The 21,798-nt window shown below is 30.9% G+C and overlaps 5 protein-coding genes across 5 annotated transcripts; 2 read left to right on the top strand and 3 right to left on the bottom strand.

Annotated features, from left to right (window-relative positions):
• Positions 1-2,477: 2,477 nt before the first annotated feature.
• On the top strand, positions 2,478-2,762 carry PGO_092280 (hypothetical protein, conserved; the record flags this gene model as incomplete). Its single annotated transcript, XM_028687816.1, has 1 exon — positions 2,478-2,762. The coding sequence occupies one exon, from the start codon at positions 2,478-2,480 to the stop codon at positions 2,760-2,762; it is 285 nt and encodes a 94-aa protein (XP_028543617.1).
• A 1,023-nt stretch (positions 2,763-3,785) lies between these two features.
• PGO_092290 (threonine--tRNA ligase) lies at positions 3,786-6,551 on the bottom strand (the record flags this gene model as incomplete). The annotated part of the gene is made up of 1 exon (XM_028687817.1): positions 3,786-6,551. The coding sequence occupies one exon, from the start codon at positions 6,549-6,551 to the stop codon at positions 3,786-3,788; it is 2,766 nt and encodes a 921-aa protein (XP_028543618.1).
• A 1,472-nt stretch (positions 6,552-8,023) lies between these two features.
• On the bottom strand, positions 8,024-12,080 carry PGO_092300 (autophagy-related protein 7; the record flags this gene model as incomplete). The annotated part of the gene is made up of 2 exons (XM_028687818.1): positions 8,024-8,110; positions 8,355-12,080. The coding sequence occupies 2 exons, from the start codon at positions 12,078-12,080 to the stop codon at positions 8,024-8,026; spliced, it is 3,813 nt and encodes a 1,270-aa protein (XP_028543619.1).
• Positions 12,081-13,824: 1,744 nt separating this feature from the next.
• On the bottom strand, positions 13,825-14,838 carry PGO_092310 (40S ribosomal protein S18; the record flags this gene model as incomplete). The annotated part of the gene is made up of 2 exons (XM_028687819.1): positions 13,825-14,091; positions 14,635-14,838. 2 exons carry the CDS (start codon positions 14,836-14,838, stop codon positions 13,825-13,827), a joined length of 471 nt encoding a protein of 156 aa, XP_028543620.1.
• Positions 14,839-17,894: 3,056 nt separating this feature from the next.
• On the top strand, positions 17,895-20,761 carry PGO_092320 (DnaJ domain containing protein; the record flags this gene model as incomplete). The annotated part of the gene is made up of 5 exons (XM_028687820.1): positions 17,895-19,518; positions 19,883-19,930; positions 20,078-20,124; positions 20,306-20,422; positions 20,702-20,761. The coding sequence occupies 5 exons, from the start codon at positions 17,895-17,897 to the stop codon at positions 20,759-20,761; spliced, it is 1,896 nt and encodes a 631-aa protein (XP_028543621.1).
• Positions 20,762-21,798: the final 1,037 nt, after the last annotated feature.

The following is a 21,798-nucleotide window of genomic DNA, read 5'->3' on the forward strand; positions in this document are numbered from 1 at the left end:
GGTTGTCCCTTTGCAAGTTTTTTTTGTTTTTGTTTTTGTAGTAGTAGTAGTTGTAGTTGTAGTTGTTTTTTTTTTTTCCATTGTTTGCATTTTTATGCAAATTGTTGGAAATGATAAGGCAATTTATTTTTTCTTAACATTTTTGAGAAATTTTGCTTATTCAGTTCTTTTTATTGAATTGGTTTTTCTCCTCACACACTCTGTGTTTATTGATTTTTCCAAAAAAAAGGAACTCACTCTTATAAAAAAATTATGCTTTGTTAGGTATGGTAGATGGTAGGAGAATGAAATAGAGTCCTTGTAAGCCCTTCTTATACAGGTGTGTGTGAATTAATTTTTCTCTTTTCGCACTATCTCTACAATGTCTTTATACCAATTTATTTTGCACATTTTTTTACATGTTGTAAACCTTTTTTTTTTTTTTTTTTTTTTTTTTTCCCCTTCAATACTCATTTCAAATGCACAATTATCTCATAATTTGATTTCCTCATTATCCTCATATGGGGCACCACACCCAAGCATTCGGATGATGTATGGAAATTCTTTTGATATAATTTAGGTAGGCGTTGTATACATTTCCCCTTGCGTTTATTGATCATTTTTTCAGTGTTCACAATAGCACACATTTATGCTTTCGAATTGGGCATGGGAAAAAACGTTATAGTGAAGAATCTTTCAAAATGAAGAAATTGATGCGACGTTTAGCGCAAGTAGGGATTTGTTCTATGTGTAGTTGACATGTGAAAAAAAAAAAAAAAAAAAAAACTGTCGATGGATCATGCACCATTGCTTCAGCATGCGTTTATCTACATTTTACATACATATATATATAAATATATATATGAGTATTTATGTGTATTTATTGTATTTATATATATATATATATAAATGCGAGGATCCACACACACTGAGGCTTGAGGAAATTCTCCTTTCACTCATGCAGAGAATCCATAAAACGAAAACTATAAAAAAAAAAAAAGAACACTCTTGAACAAATCTTAGCTATATGTTTTCATTACTCCATCTTAGCGGTTAATGCATTTTTATCCGTCGACACATAAACAATGCTTGTCTTTTTCCCAGTAATATGATATGTGCGAGGAAGTGTCGAAAAAAAAAAAAAAAAAATGCTCCAGTTTGTAACTTATACCTATATATATATGTATGTATATGTGCATCACATATTCTGCAGAGCTATTTGTCCAAAAAAAAGAAAAATTCAAAATTGATGATGGTGATCTCTTTTTTGGTCCCTTTTTTGGTCCCTTTTTTTGGTCCCTTTTTTTGGTACCTTTTTTGATCCTCATTTTTGATATTTTCCCACTGGATGGAAAATTTTTTATTTGATGTTAAGGTTACTAATGTGGAGAATTTTCCAAATTCTTTTTTTTTTTTTTCTTAATCATGTAAGAAGCTAAAGAAAAAAAATGTTAGAATGGATGGTTCCTACATGAGAATGTTTCTAATTTTAAAAACCCTTGTCCATATGATGTAATGCAATATTTAGAAAAAATTAAAAAAAAAAAAAAAAAAAATGATAAGTGCTAGCCAAAATGTCGTATTCCGCTTGATCATCCATTTGCTGGAGAGATAAAAAAAAAAAAAAAAAAAAAAAAGAATAAAAAAAGATCACAGAAGAAAGAAGAAAATTCAAGCATGAATAAATAAACGAAAAATGAACAACTGAAAAAACCGAGAACAGTTAAAGTAATATGAAAGCCTTGAAGTAGAAAATGTTATCAACTGACACGCTAAACACACAGATAGGTGATATATATATATATATATATAAATGTATAAAACACTCTGCAACAGAACTGTTGATGCATTGCGGCACAAATAAAGAATTGTTGAAGCAAGGATAAGTAGGGAACCATAAATAAGCATGAGAAAAAAAAAAAAAAAAAAAAAAAAAAATACAAAGTGGGGAAAACAAGAAAAATAACAAAAGATACTTTTGCTGAGCACCCAGAATCTCTTGCTTACAAATTATATATCTAAAGGAAAGTTCCATATCTCGTGTTAAAAAAAAAAAATATAAAAAAGAATAAGAAATTTTCACCTCAGTTGAAAATGGCAATAGGATAGGAACATATCAAAAGAGAAAATTTAATGTAACATCCACTTAGCTGAAAATAATTGAATGATCACCACTAGTAACCAGACACACATAGGTACTCTGAAGTGATACATTAGTAGGATCATATCTTTAGTATTCCCAATTAGGTGTGAAAAGAGCGGAGTTTTTCTTTTTCTTTTTCTTTTTCTTTTTCTGTTTCTTTTTCTTTTTCTTTTTCTTTTTCTGTTTCTTTTTCTTTTTCTTTTTCTTTTTCTTTTTCTTTTTCTGTTTCTTTTTCTTTTTCTTTTTCTGTTTCTTTTTTTTTTTTTTTTTTTTTTTTTTTTTTTTTTTTTTTTTTTTTTTTTTTTTTTTTTTTTTTTTTTTTTTTTTTTTTTTCCTCACCTCTTTGCTACAACCCATGGATGAACGGACACAACAAAAATTGAATGAAGAGAATTTCACTGAAGAAGAGAAAAAAGTGCTGATCGACGCAAATACTCGAAAAGAATGGGAATCTACGGGACAATGGATGAAGCGAAAAGAATTTCTGTTGAAAATGTTAAATTATCATAAACAGAATAACTTAAAAATTGATGTTGATAAGTTTTCCAAAATGGGCCATATGTATTACAACATGAAATACTTAAGCTGTACATATAGTTCGCAAGTGGTTGAACAAATGCGTATGTATGAAGATAGTTAACGATGAGGAGAGGGTGGTGGAAAAATGGGATGGTCCCCATGTGTTCGTAGGTATCGTCCGCCCCCAAGTGTTTTCACCTTTATGCGGGGGAAAAAATAAAAATAATACAACACAATACAATACATTTCAATAAAATACACTGCAATACAATACTTTTCAATACAATATATTGCAATATAACACATCAGCACTGAACTCAAAATGAACTATTAAACCTGTCCTCAAGAATGTTAACATGTTTTTAACCACCATTTGTAAAATCCCTGAGAAGAAAAAATTGCCTGCATTTTTTTCATTTTTTTCGAAATGATATATACCTACAATAACACATAAACTGAACAAACCGATACGCTGAAGCACCACATGGAAGAGGCACCAACCGAATGTCCTATCAGACCTTGTTCCTCATCTGAACTATCATCCATCTCCCTACTACCATAATATATCAGCTAACCTGATTATGACAATTCCCAAATCGATCTTCTTCCAATCGCTTACACAATTTTGCAAATCAAAGATAGGGGTGGGGTAAAAGAAACAGTAATAAAATAGCAATAAAATAGCAATAAAATAGCAATAACATGGTAGTAAAATAACAAATGCTCGTGCACAAAGATAGTACTTGTAAGGATCTAAGAATTCATACATTTTTAACTTTTTTTTCGTTTTTTTAAAAAACAATATCATTAATCTTCACAATATTATATGCACAATGAAATGGAGCCACGCGCTTTGGCTCAGTGCATCTAGTGCTGATAATATGGCATGTGCACTGTATGGGTATATCACATGACAACCGGAGCGTTACACATGTATAATTTTTCTCCTTTTTCCCCGTGCGTACGCCTCAATAATATATACGTAATACATATGTTCCGTTGGAAACGGGTGTGGTCTTACGGTATGACAAGAATGGAGAATTGCATGGGTAGGAAAAATTTGGCGAAAAATTGCTAAAAAATTTGGAGGGAAAAACCGGTCGTCGCAAACGTTCCGCTGCAAAGCGCGGAGGAGGCACAAATCTCACTTGAAGGGCTTCACCTGATTAAACATCTTCGAATTTACGTTGAGGAGTTTATTGAAATGGGCAATGAGCTCTTCAATGGAGTACACCTCATGATTATTCTGGTCATCTCTATTTCGAACCGTAACAGTGTTCGTTGTTAATTCCTTTTCACCCACAACCAAGATGAAGTTGAATTGATTTAATTGTGCTTCTCTTATTTTTTTATTTAAAGTATTCAATGATGTATCTATTTCCACATCGAAGAAATGATTATTCAACGTGTCATACACGTAATTCGCATACTCATTGAATTTGTCGCTCACAGGTAAAACGATGGCTTGTCTAGGAGATAACCAGAAGGGCAACTTCCCCGCTGTGTGTTCAATAAGGATTGCAACGAATCTTTCCACTGATCCTAGTATGGCTCTGTGAATGATGACTGGTCTATCGAATCCTCTTTTTAGCTGATCCGTCGCACTGTCCTCCTTCTTTTCCGCTTCAACGTCCTTCTTTTCCGCTTCACCCTCCTTCTTTTCCGCTTCACCCTCCTTATTTTCCGCTTTATCCTCCTTCTTTTCCGCTTCATCCTCCTTCTTTTCCGCTTCTTTCTCCTCTTCCTCCATCGCACCGAAGTCCCTGTTCTTGTACTGCAGATTGAACCTAATGGGGAGTTGGAAATCGAGCTGAATGGTTCCACACTGGTGCGTGCGATGAATGCTATCCTTTAGGAGAATATCAATTTTAGGACCGTAAAAAGCCCCGTCTCCTTCATTCAATTTCCATTTGATGTTAGCTGAATTTAGTGCATCTTTTAATGCCTGTTCTGCAAAATCCCAGGTAGAAATGGATCCAATAAATTTATTAGGTCTTGTAGATAAATAAAGTTCATACTTAAAACCGAATAAATCATAAATAAAAAATATGAAATGAAGAGTACTTAAAACTTCTTGTTTTATTTGATCAAAAGTACAAAAAATGTGAGAATCATCTTGTTGAAATCGTCGTACTCGTGTTAAACCACTTAAACTACCTGTAATTTCATTTCTATGTAAAACACCAAAATCAGCTAATCTGATAGGCAAAGATCGATAAGATGCATTTAATTGTTTAAACATTGTACAATGGCCTGGACAATTCATAGGTTTCATTCCCCATTCCTTATTTTCTACATTAAAAATAAACATACAATCTTTATAATTTTGATAATGACCAGACGTTTTCCATAAATCGCAACTAAAAACATTTGGTGTTATTACTTCTTCATATTTTCTTATTCTGTATTCTCTTCTTACAAAATCTATTAATTTATTATAAATTTTTGCTCCATGTGGTAACCAAAAACATGAACCTGGGGATGTGTATTTGTCAAAAAAGAAGAAATTTAATTTTTTTCCAACATTTCGATGATCTCTTTTTTTTGCCTCTTCTAAGAATTTTAAATAATCATTTAATTCTGTTTTTTTTGGAAATGTTATTCCATATACTCTTTGTAAACTATCATTATTTTTGTTACCTAACCAGTAAGCTGCTGAATTTTTTAGTACTTTAAAAGCTTTTGCCTTTCCTGTATTTTTTAAATGTGGACCTAAGCATAAATCGATAAAATTACCACATTTATAAACAGAAGTTTTCTTATTATCAGGAATTTTAGATTTTATTAATTCTAGTTTAAAAGGATTGTATTTGAACAACTCCATCACTTCTTCTTTTGTGCATATAAGCTTTTCAAATTCTGCATTTTCCTTAACTAGTTTATTAAATTCGTCTTCTATTCTTTTATAATGTTCATTACTGATTGCAAAATCACCTAAAAATATATCATAATAAAACCCTTCTTTCAGTGCAGGTCCTATTGTCAAATATCCACCGAACAGCTTTTCCAAACTACTGCCTAAGATATGTGCAGATGAGTGCCAAAATATTTTCTTTGCACCTTCATTTTCCATGTTTAGAAATTCAATTTTGCAATTTCCTAGAAGCGGAACATTCATGTCCCATAGAAGTGTCGTTCCGTCCAATTTGCAATTTGATTTTTTCTCTTCTGATTTTTTCTCTTCACCTGGTTTTTCTGCTTCGCCTGATTTTCCGCTTGCCACCTCTTCCTCCTCCTCTATGTCACACAATTCTAGATCTACCTTTTCAAGATAAGTTACACGTGCAACAATAGAATCTTCAGCCAACCGCTTCGAAATGGAGCTAGCAATATGAAACGGAGTGGTGATGTTATATTCTCCATGTTTAATAGACCCATCTAACAATTCCACATTTATGTTTCGCTCTATACTTTCAGAATTTTTAAGTAGTAATTCTTTTTCATGTTTTTTCTTTTCTTTCAATTTCTTAAATATTTCCAACCTCTCGTAAATAAAATCCGGGTTTTCTTTTTGCACGAAATTCTTTTTTAATTTCTCCATATCGTCAAAATTATTATGAACACAGCTGGTGGTAGATGCCATTTTTTTTGAAAACAATTTGTTAAACAGAAAAATGTTTTTTTTCTTCTTACATATATTATTAACCTTTTTAAGATTGTCTAGATAAAGAGATCTTTTTATCATACAAAATGTGTTCCTTGTGATGAGGTTCTTTTTTGTGATACGGTTGTTCCTTGTGATGTCGCTGTTCTTTGTGATGCAGCTCTTTGCTACACTAACATTTGAAAGGTGAGAAACTCTGTTTTTTATTTTTCCCAAGGCTGGTATGAACAGAGAAGGGTATATCGTGTTTATATTGTTACACGTGTTCGTGAGCAAAAGGCAAAAGCTTAAAACTCCTCTTCTCATTCATACATTTTTTTTTTTTTTTTTTTGTGAAAGTTATTTTAGCAGTTTCTGTCAGTAGAAATGTACACAAACTTGTCAATCACATGGGAACTTCATGCGTGACTTTGTACATGCTCTGAAACAGTTGCAAACATCTCGATATTCAAAAAAAAAAAAAGGGTGGATAACGACGTTTGGTCTACTCAAGGTCACCCAAAGTTATCTTAAATGTTCCAATAATGCAATTTGGCCTTATTTTTTGGCTCTATTTTTTGGCTCTATTTTTTGGTTTTACTTTTTTGGCTCTATTTTTTGGTTTTACTTTTTTGGCTCTATTTTTTGGCCTTATTTTTTGGCCTTATTTTTTGGTTTTACTTTTTTGGCTCTATTTTTTGGTTTTACTTTTTTGGCTCTATTTTTTGGCCTTATTTTTTGGCCTTATTTTTTGGCCTTATTTTTTGGTTTTACTTTTTTGGCCTTATTTTTTGGTTATATTTTTTTTTTTTTTTTCATTTCCACGCAGCACATCAGTGGCGAATTGAATAGAGGGAATTTCTTAAAACTGCTTCGAGATGTTACCTCTACGCTTCGAATTATTTTCAAAATGTGATGGCTCTTTTGTTAAAGTCCACTTGGGTTATCTCGTTGCTTCACGAAATGAAAGCAAGGCAAAAATCAAACAAAATCCGAAATTGCGTGCTTCACGTAAGGCACTTAAAATGTATGGATTATACAAAATATATAAACATATTATATTATATTGTGGAATATTTATGCATGCGTTTGTGCGAGTAATCTCATACCTATCAGCTTTTTTTTATTTTATTATTTTTTACTTTTTCTTTCTTGGGGTGTTCCAGAAAGGATACATTTTTTCTTGCCAGGATCAGGACTGTGTCCTTCAGATTGCACCACTTCAAATTGCATGGTATATCACATAACGCAACATGACATTCACTTCACATCCGATATAATTTTATCACCTAATTTTCCTTCTTTTTTTTTTAATATTTTGTTCTGTGGATGTGTCACAAAAAAGAGGAAATTCGACCAGTGTAACACCTCCATGAACAACAAACACGTAAGAAAAAAACACTCTTGTTTGTGTATTCTACTATGCCAGATTTAAGTAAAGGGGAAAAAAAAAAAAATATGAATAAGGTGCAAGTTCAGGGATACAGAAAAAACTCTTAAAAAGGTAATACAGAAAAATTATATGCCACACAAAACCTTTTCGTTTTTCTCTTTTTTTTTAAATCAAAAAAATTAAAAAAAAAAAAAAAAAAAGGCACCAGACAGAATACATGGAAAATGCGACTAAACTTGGCACTACATTATTGTATAATCACATAGGGTAAAAAAAATATATATATATATATATATATATAAATAAAATAAAGTAAAATAAATAGTAAAATAAATTGCAAAATAAATTGCAAAATAAATTGCAAAATAAATCAATCAGATAAGCCAAAAGGGCCAAATTACAAAACCTAATCCAACAATATTACGTCTCCTTCCTCTGCTGTGAACTGATGCATATTGGTAATTCTTTCGAGAACTTGGCTATCCCTGATGACCTGCAAAAAGAAGGAAGGTGGAAAGATGAGCTTCACGGGAAAAAAAAAAAAAAAAAAAAAAAAAAAGGATGAGAAGAAGGAACTCATTCATAAGTGTCTGTGTGTAAAGGTGATGGGGTGAGAACATCCCAAGCATTTTACATCCTCATTTGTAATATACCGCCTCTCATCCCATATCCCTCATCTCGTATGGCCAGCAACTTGTGCCATTTTGGGCACAGAATCCTCCACCCTCCATGCTAACATTCTGGATGAAAGATTCCCTATTCTGTTGATAATGCAAAATAACTTTTTCTGAACAACACAAGCATTTGTCGAATGCACTGCTAAACAATTTCTTCAGAGAAAAGTTTGCCAAGTTAAAAGATAAAATATGTGGTGTGGAACCTAAACATGAAACGAATGAATTTGAAAATTCGTTTTTCTTTGTTTCTTCTTTTCTCATATTATGACTATCCCCATTGTCGTTTTTATAAATATACTGATCTGTCTCTGTGTGCGGAGCAAAGAAATATAGTGGGTGTTGAGTTAATGACATTAATAATTCTGTCGATAAGCTACTGCTTATGCTGCTTATTCCACTTCTAACAACTGTACACTTTTCATCAATGGATCGATAGGATATCGAATCGGATGGTGAATGCATATCATTGCAAAAGTAACAAGCGCCTTTAAAATATAAATATGGATGTCTCAATATATGAAAAGAATCAAACCCAACTGCAATTGTGATACCTAAGGGAGGCATTTTGATCAATTTGCTTACATTCATAATTATATTATTGTAAAATGTTTGTCTATCATAATTTATTTCTTCTTCTGATGTGTTTTCTTTTTGTACTATCTTCATATATGCACAATTAAAATTACCCATGAGTGTATCAAAATATGTTGTGTTATTATCCAAGAGAGAAATCTCTGTTTTGTCTTTACAGTGATTCATATTTTGTATTTCCTTTAAACTGTTATATTGCTTTTCTGCTATTAATAAGCATGGAAAATATCTGGATTCTTTCGAATCCGTTAATAAAAAAACAACATCATGGTTTGATATTAATTGATCTAATTCTTTCATAGTTTCTTGTGTTTTTTTTATATTTCCATCTTTTAAATAATTCAAATGACCAGGCATAGGTATGTCCATTACTTTTGCATTGATATTCAAATCTGGAGAAATTTTTAACAAATTATTCTTCGCAGCAATGGATTTATATTCACCAATATTTCCATAACATTCTGCATCAGAAATTGTGTACAGATATTGTCTACTCACATTTGATAAAGATACTCGTGCGTTATCAATTAATGTAAAATTTTGTATTCCCCACGATACACAATTTCTTACTACCATACATCCTAATGTACCCATACCTATAATTAATACTTTCAATGTTCTTATCTTATCATATTTTAAATCTTTTAATATTTTCCATTTTATTAATTTTATATTCAGTTCGAGTGATATTCTCTGTATTGTGCTTTTATTTAAAAACTCCTTCAGACTTATTTTGTATACACTACTTTCTCTTTTCCTTTTGTTTTGCCATTCTCTCTGTCTTTTCCATCCACCCACTGTATCACTCCTGGGAAATTGCTCAGTAGTATCCCTCACGGCCTTACCTCCCACGTGGTCATTTCTCCAGACACTTGGCATGCCGCTCGATCTACAAACTGTCGAACGGGTTTTTACATTCTCATGATTGACATTTTCGTAATTAACATTCTCGTGATTAACATTCTCGTGATTGACATTCTCGTGATTGACATTCTTGTGATTTTCTTTCATCTTCCACACGTCAGTGCAACCGCTGGAATCTCCCATGTTCACATCAATCCCCAGTCCCTGCTTATTTGGAACTTTTATCTTAAAAATAGACGAATTTAAGAAGTACTTAACAAGAGGTTTGCATCTGTTCCAGGAGTGGGCTACATCTGTCATTATGTTTGGAATTCCTTCTGTCGATTCTTTTTCTAAGATGTGAATTTCCTCTTCTGGAACATAAAGCAAGTTGTCTTCATTTCTTTTTCCCTCGATATGTCCATTTGCCAATTCATGATTTTCATTTTGTCTTGTCCTATCATTTTCGATCCTCTGAAATATGCGCGCGTAATCTTCGATGATGATTTGTGACAAATTGGAGAAGGAACAGTTTGAAATAGATGTAGAATGAGTATGGTTCATATCACGAACGTCGCTCATCATGGAAGTTCCTATGTAAGGATATGTCCAAACCAATTCTCCATACTTGTTGAATTTGCATATGACATTGTCAGAAAAGAGAGATGTATCCCTGAAGACAAGTACCTCAATCTCAAAATCATACAATGCATATTTCAGGGAAAGACAATATAAGAAATTTCTGAAATCCCACCCCAAGGAATTGAATGTGCAATTTGGATCAATTAAACATATATACAAATGGAACATATTTTTTTTAATATCCTTTAATTTTTTTTCCTTTTGATTTTTCAAATCCTCCTTCAATTCGCTCAAGCAGCTTATAGGTAGTGCAACAATTCCACAATGTTTGCGTAATGTCATACATGGATCATCATAACTAGGATAGGGAGTTTTTCCAGAGTTGTCATAACTACATGAACAACACTTTTTGCATTCATCCTCGGGATTAGCGGTGCAACTGCGTTCATTTCCAGTACTTTTTTCCCTGTGCTCCTTTCGTCTGCTTTCATATCTTTTATGACCCTTCGATTCGAAGCTAGCCAAATATTCATACACACTTTTGATGCTATTCATGGATAAAAATATGTCTTCTCCATGCAACTGTGTTTTTGCAAAATGGCAATGCAAATTCTTCAAACATGTCTTATATCCGTCCGCATCGATAAAAGGTTGTTGATCAGAAAAAGTATTCATATCAAACTTTAACAAAAGAAATATCCCTGAGTTAATGAACATTTTGTAACCATCAAAGAAGTTATCAATTTTATGAGATAAGTAAAGCATATCTACGACATTAATTTGATTCATCTGTGAATTTATGTATACCCTTTCTGAGTCTACATAAAAAAATAATCGTTCACTTGGTTCTATTAATTTAAAATTGATAGGAGGTTTTAAGACAGGATTTGCTATGCTGTAGTAGCATAAACAATTTTTCAGATCGAAAAAGGTCAATATTAAATATTTGTTTATTTTTTCAAAATAATTTAACTCATTTTCATCTTTATATTCCCAAAATCTGTCCTCATAAATATTTTCATTTCTTAATTCATCATTATCCAGATTATCCATAATGTTATTCTTTTTCATATAAGTTTTCAAATCATTTAGCGTGTAATTAATATGTGTATCTCTTTGTGTAGTTAAAAATTCTTCCAGAGTATTGAAATTTAGTAAAATACCTTGATATATTTTTTTAAATTTATTCACTTGGATATTTTTCTCGCTATTTGTTATCATTTCATTCGTTTCATTATGTTTTTTTCCTTTCTCTTCATTTTCTATGACATGATGTCTATCTTTATGTGGTGTAATTGTGTCCATTTCGTTGTTATCTTCATGTTGCTTCCTTTCTATTGCAGTTTCATTAACTTTCCCCTCGAGTTCCATAAAAGATTTCTTATCAACTTCCACTACGCTCGCACGGACATAAGGATACTCAAAATGTATTACATTTAAATTATTCTGCTGAATTCGAACTTTAGATCCGATTTTTATTTTATTTACGTGTGTTTTTGAAAGGAGCTTAACATACTCACAACGTTGCTTATACACTTCAATTTTTCGTTTATGCAATTCTGTGAAAAAAGAAATATCCATTTTAAATTCATTCAGGCAATGTTTTACTATGTCCGTTCCTTCCACTTCTGTCACTTCTTCCATTTCTGCCACTTCTGTCACTTCTTCCATTTCTGCCACTTCTGTCACTTCTGCCACTTCTGTCACTTCTTCCATTTTTGCCACTTTTGCCACTTCTTCCATTTTTGCCACTTTTGCCACTTCTTCCATTTCACCCTCTCTACACACAATAAGTGACAAAATTGACTTAAACTTTACCCTAAAGTTTTTGTATACTCCTTTTAAGGAAAAATATTGTAATGAAAGGAAAATCAAGTCTTCATAAGGCTATTGCTTTTTTTTTTTTTTTTTTTTTTTAAGAGTACACCTTTTATCTCCATTTGTGCAAATCAAAAAAGTACTTCTTAGTAGGATTGTATGTGCAAATCTGTCTTAGTGAGTGTAGAATAAAATAGTTACTTTAAAAAATATTGCACGGACAGATCAATCATTATCCATAGGAATAGACACTCTTATTCTATACAAAACTATTTTAAATTATGAGGTTCAGAAATTTTTTATTCAACAAGTTGATACACATGTATGTGTTTATTCCTGTTCAAAAGGTGTTAATAAAAGATGACATTTATTTAATGGTAGCCCTTTTTTTTTTTTTTCTCTTTTTTTACGCTCTTTTTTTTTCTTTTTTTTTTTTTTTTTTTTTGTTGTGAATCGTTTTAGCCCCTTTATTTCTCGTACATGCTCTCGTTCTACCTTTTGCTTAGCCGAACATATTGCCATGCACTGGTAAGTGGATATAGTTAGGTAAAAATGAAAAAAAAAAAAAAAAAAAATGAATAAAATAAATATATATCAACTCTCCTACTGAATTAAAAATTTCTCGGAAGAACTTATATTTCTTTTTTTCTTTTTCACAAAATGAGCTAATAAGATCAATGTTGGTTCAATTATAAGTCAACCTAAGTATTAGAATGACAAGCTGGAAAACTAATTAAATGGTGAAACGTCCAATAATACATTTGGGGGGAAAGGGGGAAAAATTTTGCAAAGGCACAACAAAAAAATGTGCATCGGTTGAAGTTCACATATTTCATTGTCCATTCGTTTAAAACAAAAAAATTTTTTTTTAAATGGTACATATATATATATATATGTTGAAAGGGATACATAAAATGAGCTTTTCATAAATATTTAATATATTTATGTGCAGCAAAACGTAGATTTTAAATATGATGGAAAATTACACATACAAAAGGAGAATTTACGTGACGTTTTTTACAAGCCCAATATAGGGGATGTACATATATTTCCATCTCGTTATTTGTGGGAACTTGTCTGCCAAAACATCAAAGTGGGGATATGAAGGCCATAAAAATACATTTGAATTAACCGAAACCAGTTTGTTCTGTGTAAAAAGTTGTTCAAGATTTAGCACATTTAGAAACCCCTTTATGTAAGCACATATATTTCATTTTAAACATTTAGAAACAACTACAAAAAACGATATTTTTACCATTCATAATTCATGATAAACGCTGAGTTGTATATATTAGAGTGATATAGCAACCCCCACACACACACAAATTGGGGTAATAAACACAGAATATATTCAACGTTTTTATACGTGGTTTCTTACAACTTTGTTTTGCAAAATTTATTCTTAAAAACCGATTCAAAAAGCCGTTTTTCATATTCCTACAGCAGGGTTAAGTTTTACCATATAAATATATAAAGCAATATCGTAAACAAAATTGTGTTTGTCCGTTCGTTCGTTAGTTCTTTTTTTTTTTTTTTTTTTTTTTTTTTTTTTACATAAATTTTATGAACACTCATGTAAAACGTGTTAAAAAAAAAAAAAAAAAAGTATGCACATACATACATTCAGAAAAAAAAAAAAAAAAAAAAAAAAAATTCAGAAATGAAGAAATGCGGAAATCGCTAGATCCTAATTCATTTACGCTCCCTTCTTTTTGGAAACACCAACAGTTCTTCCTCTTCGTCCAGTAGTTTTGGTATGTTGACCTCGAACCCTTAATCCCCAGTGGTGACGTAAACCTCTGTGCAATCTGATTTTTTTCATTCTTTCTAAATCTTCACGTAAGTATGAATCCAGTTGGTTAGCAATAACATGCAGATTTTTTCCTTCCTTTAAATCCTTCCTTCGGTTTAAAAACCAGTCTGGGATTTTGAATTGTGATGGAGCATTCATTATATGTACGATCTGTTAATGGGCAGCAAGTGAATGTGTGTGGGGAATATAATGAGTGGTTAAATTTATATGGATTTTTTATGCATATGCAAGTATACTACTTCGGATATATGATAGCATAACAACCAATACAATATGCATTGTTAACTGAAACTCATTCTACGTAAGTATTTTTTTTTTTTTTTTTTTTTTTTTTTCTTCTTTTGGTGTAAAATTAGCTTAAAAATGAGTTATCTCATACACCCATCATACGTTTTACATTTTTCTACATTTGCTTATCACAAAAAAAAAAAAAGGCATAAATCATGGATGCACAAAAGGACAAAACGACTTAACCATTAGAATATTCATAACTTTTTCATCTTTTTTTTTTTTTTTTTTTCCATTTCTTGATTTCATCTTTAAACAATAAATGGGAATATCAAGAAGAACGAAAAAGTGTGTTCATTTACATTCACTTCGAGGGAATGTATAGCCTTAGAAACCAGTTCATCATCACATATTCTATATATATGCCTGTTTAGCATAATTTATTTTTTCCTCTTCTTCACTTACATTATTAATTTCCTCAGTTGTGAGTTCTCCAGCTCTTTTAGTTGCGTCCACATTGGCCTGCTTACAAATTACAGTGGCCATCCTTTTTCCAATTCCCTTTATGGCTGTTAGGGCAATGATAACCTTTTCCTTTCCATCAACATTTGTGTTCAAGATTCTCAGTATATGCTGAAAATCATTTTGATCCATTACTTGTAGTGACATATTGATGGGGTGGTATTTTTCTTGTACGAAGTTTATTAATGTGCTAAATTGTAGTTTGTGACAAAAGTACGTAATTAGTACGTGCGCATATGGTAAGTGAAATTATATGTATGATATTTACACTTTAGGATGTTACGTATACGATCAATTTATAATTATTTGACTCAAAAGGTTTTTTTTTTTTTTTTTATAAATGAAAGAAATAGTGTAGCTTCTTCTCCATCCATGTATTTACAATATATATAAATTTCTTTCGTTCCTGTTTCAAGTCACGATTTTTTTTTTTTTTTTTTTTTTTTTTTTTTTTTTTTTTTTTTTTTTTTATTTTTTTATTTTTTTTTTCTGCCCCTTTTTCACCTTTTTCCTTTCCTAATTTTTTTTATTTTTTTTTATTTATTTTTTAAAAACATACGATTTTTTTTTTTTTTTTTTTTCAGGTTCAGTTGTTTACACGTATAAATAAATACCCATTGTTACAAGCGTAAAATGCGTCGACACTTTTTTTTGCTGCAGCACTGGGCTTGCGTTCAATTGGGGGAAATAATACAAGTATTTGTGTCCCTTTAAAAAAGAAAAAAAAAATAAAAAAAACGAAAAAAAAATTCCTTTGAAGAGGAAATAATTTAGTGGTCAAATATGATACGCTGTATACACAAATATGATTTATGCGTATGCTTATTTGTGTACTTTTTTTTTTTTTTTTTTTTTTTTTTTTTTGTGATGTAATTATATTTTCTCCAAGAATTATTTGGGTTTACCATAAATTTATTGTAGGATTAGGGGAAAACTTTGTTTTGAAAAAAGTATCATTCATTTTTGAACTTTATTCCGAATTCATTGCACAACAGTGTTGCGATAATTTCAGTGGTGCCAGGGTGAAGGTGAGGAGAGTGTATATATATATCGTGGTGCAAAAAAGGGAAGGTGAATATGACAGATCCTGTTATGTTTCACATATATATGGATTGGAAAAAAAAAACCTACATTCGCTATGCACAAATGGAGAATATATATATATATATATAAACTCGCTAGGCCACCCAATAATGAGAAAAAAAAAAAAGATAAAGTTTTAAATAATATAGTTGAAACATTTTCTTCTGCTATTGGAGGACCCTTCTTTCTTCGTTCATTTTTTGTGCTTTTGACGCTTTCCTTTCCGTTATGTGTTTTTGGCCTGCGAGTGCTATATTTTATATATATTACCTCCTATTCCTGTTTAAAAAAAAAAACGGTTTTAATCTCATTTACCATTTGTTTTAACTTCTAAAAGAGAGAAAGAAGAAAATTTTTTTCTAATTTTGCAGAGTCATGTGTAAATACAGTTCCCTACATGTGAGTACATAATATAAACTATATACTTCCTTTTCGAAAAAGGATGAACTAGGGAGAGACTTTCACGCCAGCAGAAACTATAACCAGAATACATGCGTCATCAGGTTTATACAGCTACATGTATGTATATATATATATATATATATACATGCATTACAGAAACGTGCGAAACACATTTTTTGGGATGAGGCAACATTCGGTTTTTCACATTTAACAGGGATAAACGGGTGTCGGGAGGATGGGTATTGTGACAATTTGATATACCATTTTACAAAAAAAAAAAGTAATAAAAATAAAAACATAAAAGTACTTATCTCTTCTTTAGTGAGAGGTGTGGTTGTTATAACACTGCTGCCCTTTACTCCAACCCCATTATGTGTGTATCATATTTCAACACCTTTTTCATAATCTATAAGCTTCTTGTTCACTTTTGTATCCTCGTAAAATACCAAAATCGATGGGAAGAGCATCAACTTTGTGAGATTTGTAACACTCTACAAAATTTCAGAGTCATATAAAAATTGGCTAACAACTAAAAAATGATAAAAAAAAAATTTCCATCTTTAGCCCCGTTCTTTACGTCATCCTATTATACACATATATATGTATATATATTGCACACTCATCGGTCAAGGTTTGTTAAAACCGTAAAAATTAATTAGAATGAATGAGGCATAAATAAAATACATATTTGTTGTTAAAAAGTGAATATCAATTATGAACGAACTCCGAAATCAAGTCAAAAAAAAAAAGATAAAAGAAAAAAGAAAGAAAACAGAGACCACCTACATAATAGATGAGTATACATAAGGCATGCACTTGTGCGTGTCAAAAATAGTATCATAGAACAGAAGAATAAAAAAAAAAAAAAAAAAAAAAAAACTCACACACATACACACATGTATACATGGGTATAGCCCATTTTGAGTTCACTAAGTTGTTAACAATTATGCAAGCCGTGCAAGCAGGAAGAAAAAATTACAAAATTAAAAATTTTTAAAAAAACATCAAAAAAAAAAAAAATATATCGTACCATTTATTCAAATTAACACATTTTTGTATATATATATGCATAAGGTGAATGTGTTACAGGATCGGATCGTCTTTTTTTATCTGTCCATTCACAACCCACATATATTATGAGTCAATCCAGTATAAAAAATGGAAACTTTTTTTTTTTTTTTTTAATTTTTTTTTTCTTGCTAACCGTTTGTTTAAACATAATATACCATATATTTTATTCCTACACATTCTTATAGAAAAAGGAAATAATTTCCAAAATAAAATACAAATGTAAAGAACTAGTTTTTCTTTACGGATAAGTCAAAATTTTTGAAAAAAAATAAAATAAAAAAAAAAAAATAAATAAAATTAAGGCACATGACGTTTTATGTTTCTTTTTAACACATCCCCAATCATGCAAAATTTTTGAAAAAAAAAAAAAAAAGAAGAACTAAGCCAAACTAAAGGCACATGACATTTTGTGTTTCTTTTTAACACATCCCCAATCTTACAAAATTTTTGAAAAAAAAAAAGAAAAAAAAAAAATTAAAACACATGACCTAGGAAAATATGGTCAAGCTCAGTTTTAAAACTACAACTTTTGTGCGCAAAAAAAAAAAAAAAAAAAAAAAAAAAAAAAGGGGAAAATAGGTATATTACAAAGAACTCAATTTATGTAAAGCAAAACGAATATTTAAGAAAAATTCGAAGCGGGAAAGATGAAAAGGAGTGACATTAAGGAGGGTGAACAACATGTTGATGACACCTTGAGCAAAAAGAAAATTCTCAAACAGAGCAGCGACCCAAGTGATGGGGGAATTATTCCTGAAAACGGGTCACAAAATGAGGACGAGGAGAAGAATAGTCAACAAAACAAGTTTCACCATCAGGACACATATGAGACGAAGGAGCATCCTCAGAAGAAAAAATGCATGAACCATTCCACGAAGCATAGCTCACTAAGAATTGTAGACGAAATAAGAAAACGAATTTCCCCCGTGAAACGTACCACACCATTGTACCCATTTGAAAGAAGAAGATCAATACAGGAAAATGAACAACACAACGGATTTCCAAAAATACACACTCTTGAAAAGAATGAAAAAAAAAAAAAGAAAAAAAAAAAAAACATAACAAGAAACATATCGCCCATACAAATACCTACACACAGAAATATAAGTACCTTTGTTAAGAGGAACAATGATGCAATTTTAAAAAGTTCTATTAACACGAAGAACAATGAAGAAAAAAATTCAAATATTATTTACGGAAAAGGAAATAAGAAAGGAAATAATAAGCACTCCTTACGCCTTTTGAAGGAGGGATTATTAAACATCAATAAAAGACCACGTGATTTTATATTAAAATTTCCCAGTGAACACAAAAGTAATAACCGTTTGGAGAATAATAAAAAAAAAGTTAAAGTTGATACTTCAGGAGAAAGCGACGATGTCATATTTTTACACGAGAATAAAAATTTACCTTGCCGTTCAGAAGAAAGTGCTTATAAATGTAGAAATACAAAAAACAACAATTTAAAAAATTGCACAGACGGAATGAATGCAAATGGAATTAATACTTTTAGTTTTGTTAAAATACCTTTTTCAGTAAAACGGAAAAATAATAAAGTTAACGCTAAAATGAATAACATAGTTATTGCAAGTGCACAAAAAAAAAGCAAGAACAGTAGTGTAAATCTTGCAAATGGTGAAAAAAAAGATATTCTTAAAAATGTATCCTTTAAAAAGGTATTTAGTGCGGAAGAGGCCTACCAGGTAGATTTAAACTATGACAATACTTTTAATTGCATACAGGAGAGAGAAGAGGAGAAAGTCAAAAAATTCTACAATAAGTTTTACAAATGTGCCCAGGCAAGCAAGGGGAAATGTGCACACGGTAAGCACAGCGAAGGTGTGACGGACGGGGCCGGTGCAGAAAATGGGACCCACGAGGTCAGTGCCGAAAATATACACACGACATGCTTACAAATGCTGGACACCCCATCCGACTATTGCAAAGCGTGCAAGAAATTTTTAAAATTACTGATAGCGCACGGCACAAAGTACAAAGGAATTTTAGTAAGCATAAACTTTATTCATGCAAGAATTCAAAATATTCTGTACACGTACAGATGTGCTAAACAACACAACTTTAACCTTTCTCTATTTCACATCATGTATAATTTGTGGTGCCCACATGATTACTGTCTATTTGAATGTAAAAGCAAACATACGAAAAGTTATGCAACTGAGTTTTTTCGTCTCAAAGAGTTGGATACCATGGAAAAGCAGAAAGATTTATTTTTACAAGCCAAAATGTGTTCCCTCATAAATGCTGAGACTGGTAATAATTGTGCACATTCCTGTGCTGATAGGAAAGTTACACGCATATATGGACACACGCAAATGTGTTCATACGTAAATGTGTTCATACGTAAATGTGTTCATACGTAAATGTGTTCATACGCAAATGTGATCATACGCAAATGTGTACATACGCAAATGTGTTCATACGTAAATGTGTTCATACGCAAATGTGATCATACGCAAATGTGTACATACGCAAATGTGTTCATACGCAAATGTGTTCATACGCAAATGTGTACATACGCAAATGTGTTCATACGAAAACGTGTATACAGCATGTATATATATATATATAGATATATCTGCCTAGCTAGCCAAATCACTTTATTTCCCCCCTTCAACCTTAATAGACAACAGCGAAAACGTCGATTCGAAAACCATAAATGATGGTAATTAAATTTTTAAACAGATGTAATCGAGGAGGCGTGGGCACATTGTGAACATTCGCATTTCTGTATACAGTAAATGTAACTAAACAACGTATGTACACTGATTTTTTTTTTTTTTTTTTTCCCCCCCTTTTTTGTTCATTTCAGTCGAGAGAATTATAAAAAATGCCAACAATCCATGGGAAGTTCTCCAGGTATATCACATTGCACAGCGTTTGTATGAACAACCATTTGTAAATCTAATAAATATGAACACCTCTCTATGTATTTATATATTTTTGCTTCCGATTGAACATATAGATTGCACATATTAACTACCCTTTTTTTTCTTTTTTTTTTTTTTTTTTTATATATTATTTGTGTGCATTTTCATAGATCCAAAAATTTTCCAGAATGGAATTGCATGACAAGAAGGAGTTAAAACGGATTGCACGAAAAAATTATCATACCCTAGCACTGAAGGTTCATCCTGATAAGAACAAAAGTAAAAATGTAAGGTGGAGGGGCTAACACAAACCATTGATTAGTTGCATATGTATGTATATTCAATATGTTCGTGTCTATGTGTGCCTTTGTGAATACTGAGGGAAGCAATTTCATGTAATAATTCAAAATATGCAGCCAAAAAAAATAAAAAAAAAAAATAATAGAAAATTAAAGGAAGCAGTATTCTATAATACACATATACAAACATTTAGCATATATGTACATAATCAGGTGAAAATTATGTGTATGGAATTACTGTACCCTTTTTTTTTTTTTTTTTTTTAGGCTTCGTTAGCTATGAACATTTTAACAAATTCGATAAAGGCAATAACTTCTGTATGGTAACTATTATGAATTTATAAAACTGCAGAAGTGACATTCCGAATACTTGTTTCGTTTTTGCATTTTGCAGCACTAGAAGGAAGAAGACTGTATAGCAGTTTTTTTTTTTTTTTTTTTTTTTTTTTTTAATATTCCGCCCTTTTTTTTCCACTCTCGTTTAATTGTATACCTGTAAAATATATTTTTATACATGTATAAACAATTTTTTTTTTTTTTTTTTTTTTCTTTTAATTACTTATTTTTTGTGATTTATTTCGTTTGAATCGTCAAAGTTGCATGGATACTGCTTAGTCATTTGTTTGTTGCGTCTACCTTTTGCTACATGCGTAGATTTTATTTATGTAGCCTTTAGCTAATGCCCATACATAATGCCCACAACTTTTAAAGCTTTTTAAGCCATTTTCTGCTCACCGATTTTATTTATCATATATTTACTATTTATTTATCATGTATTTACTATTTATTTATCATGTATTTACTATTTATTTATCATGTATTTATTATTTATTTATTTCCCTTTTTTTTCTTTTTATGTAGAATAACACACTACCTACATGTGTATCTCCTCACATTTTTTCGAAATTTAATTTTTTTTAGAGTAGTGTTTTTGCCCCCATCACCGTTTCCTCTTCCTTATGTCGTGTTTTCCCTTTCTTTCTTAAAAAGGAAAATTTTACAATCCCCGACTTGCACATATATGTATGTATATATATTACATATATCTCAACTTTGCAGATGTGCTCTTACCTTTTTGAAATATGTTTGTTGGCCACAACTGGGCTATGATTTAATGTAGTAACACTTGGACAAACATGTAGAGAATATACACTTTTTTATTTAATCTTTTTTTTTTTTTTTTTTTTACTCTTATTATTTTATTTTTTTTTTCCCCTTTTTTATTCTTACTATTTTTTTACTTATTATTTTGGGGTTTTGGCTCTTTTGCGCGCCTCTTTTCGAACACTGAACGTATTTCACTGCAAAAATACTGATATTGCAAAAATATCATAAAAACATATTTGTTTCTGCATTGAAGAGAA

The sequence above is a fragment of the Plasmodium gonderi genome, assembly GCF_002157705.1.
Source record: "Plasmodium gonderi DNA, contig: Chr09, whole genome shotgun sequence".
Classification (NCBI taxonomy): Eukaryota; Apicomplexa; class Aconoidasida; order Haemosporida; family Plasmodiidae; genus Plasmodium; species Plasmodium gonderi.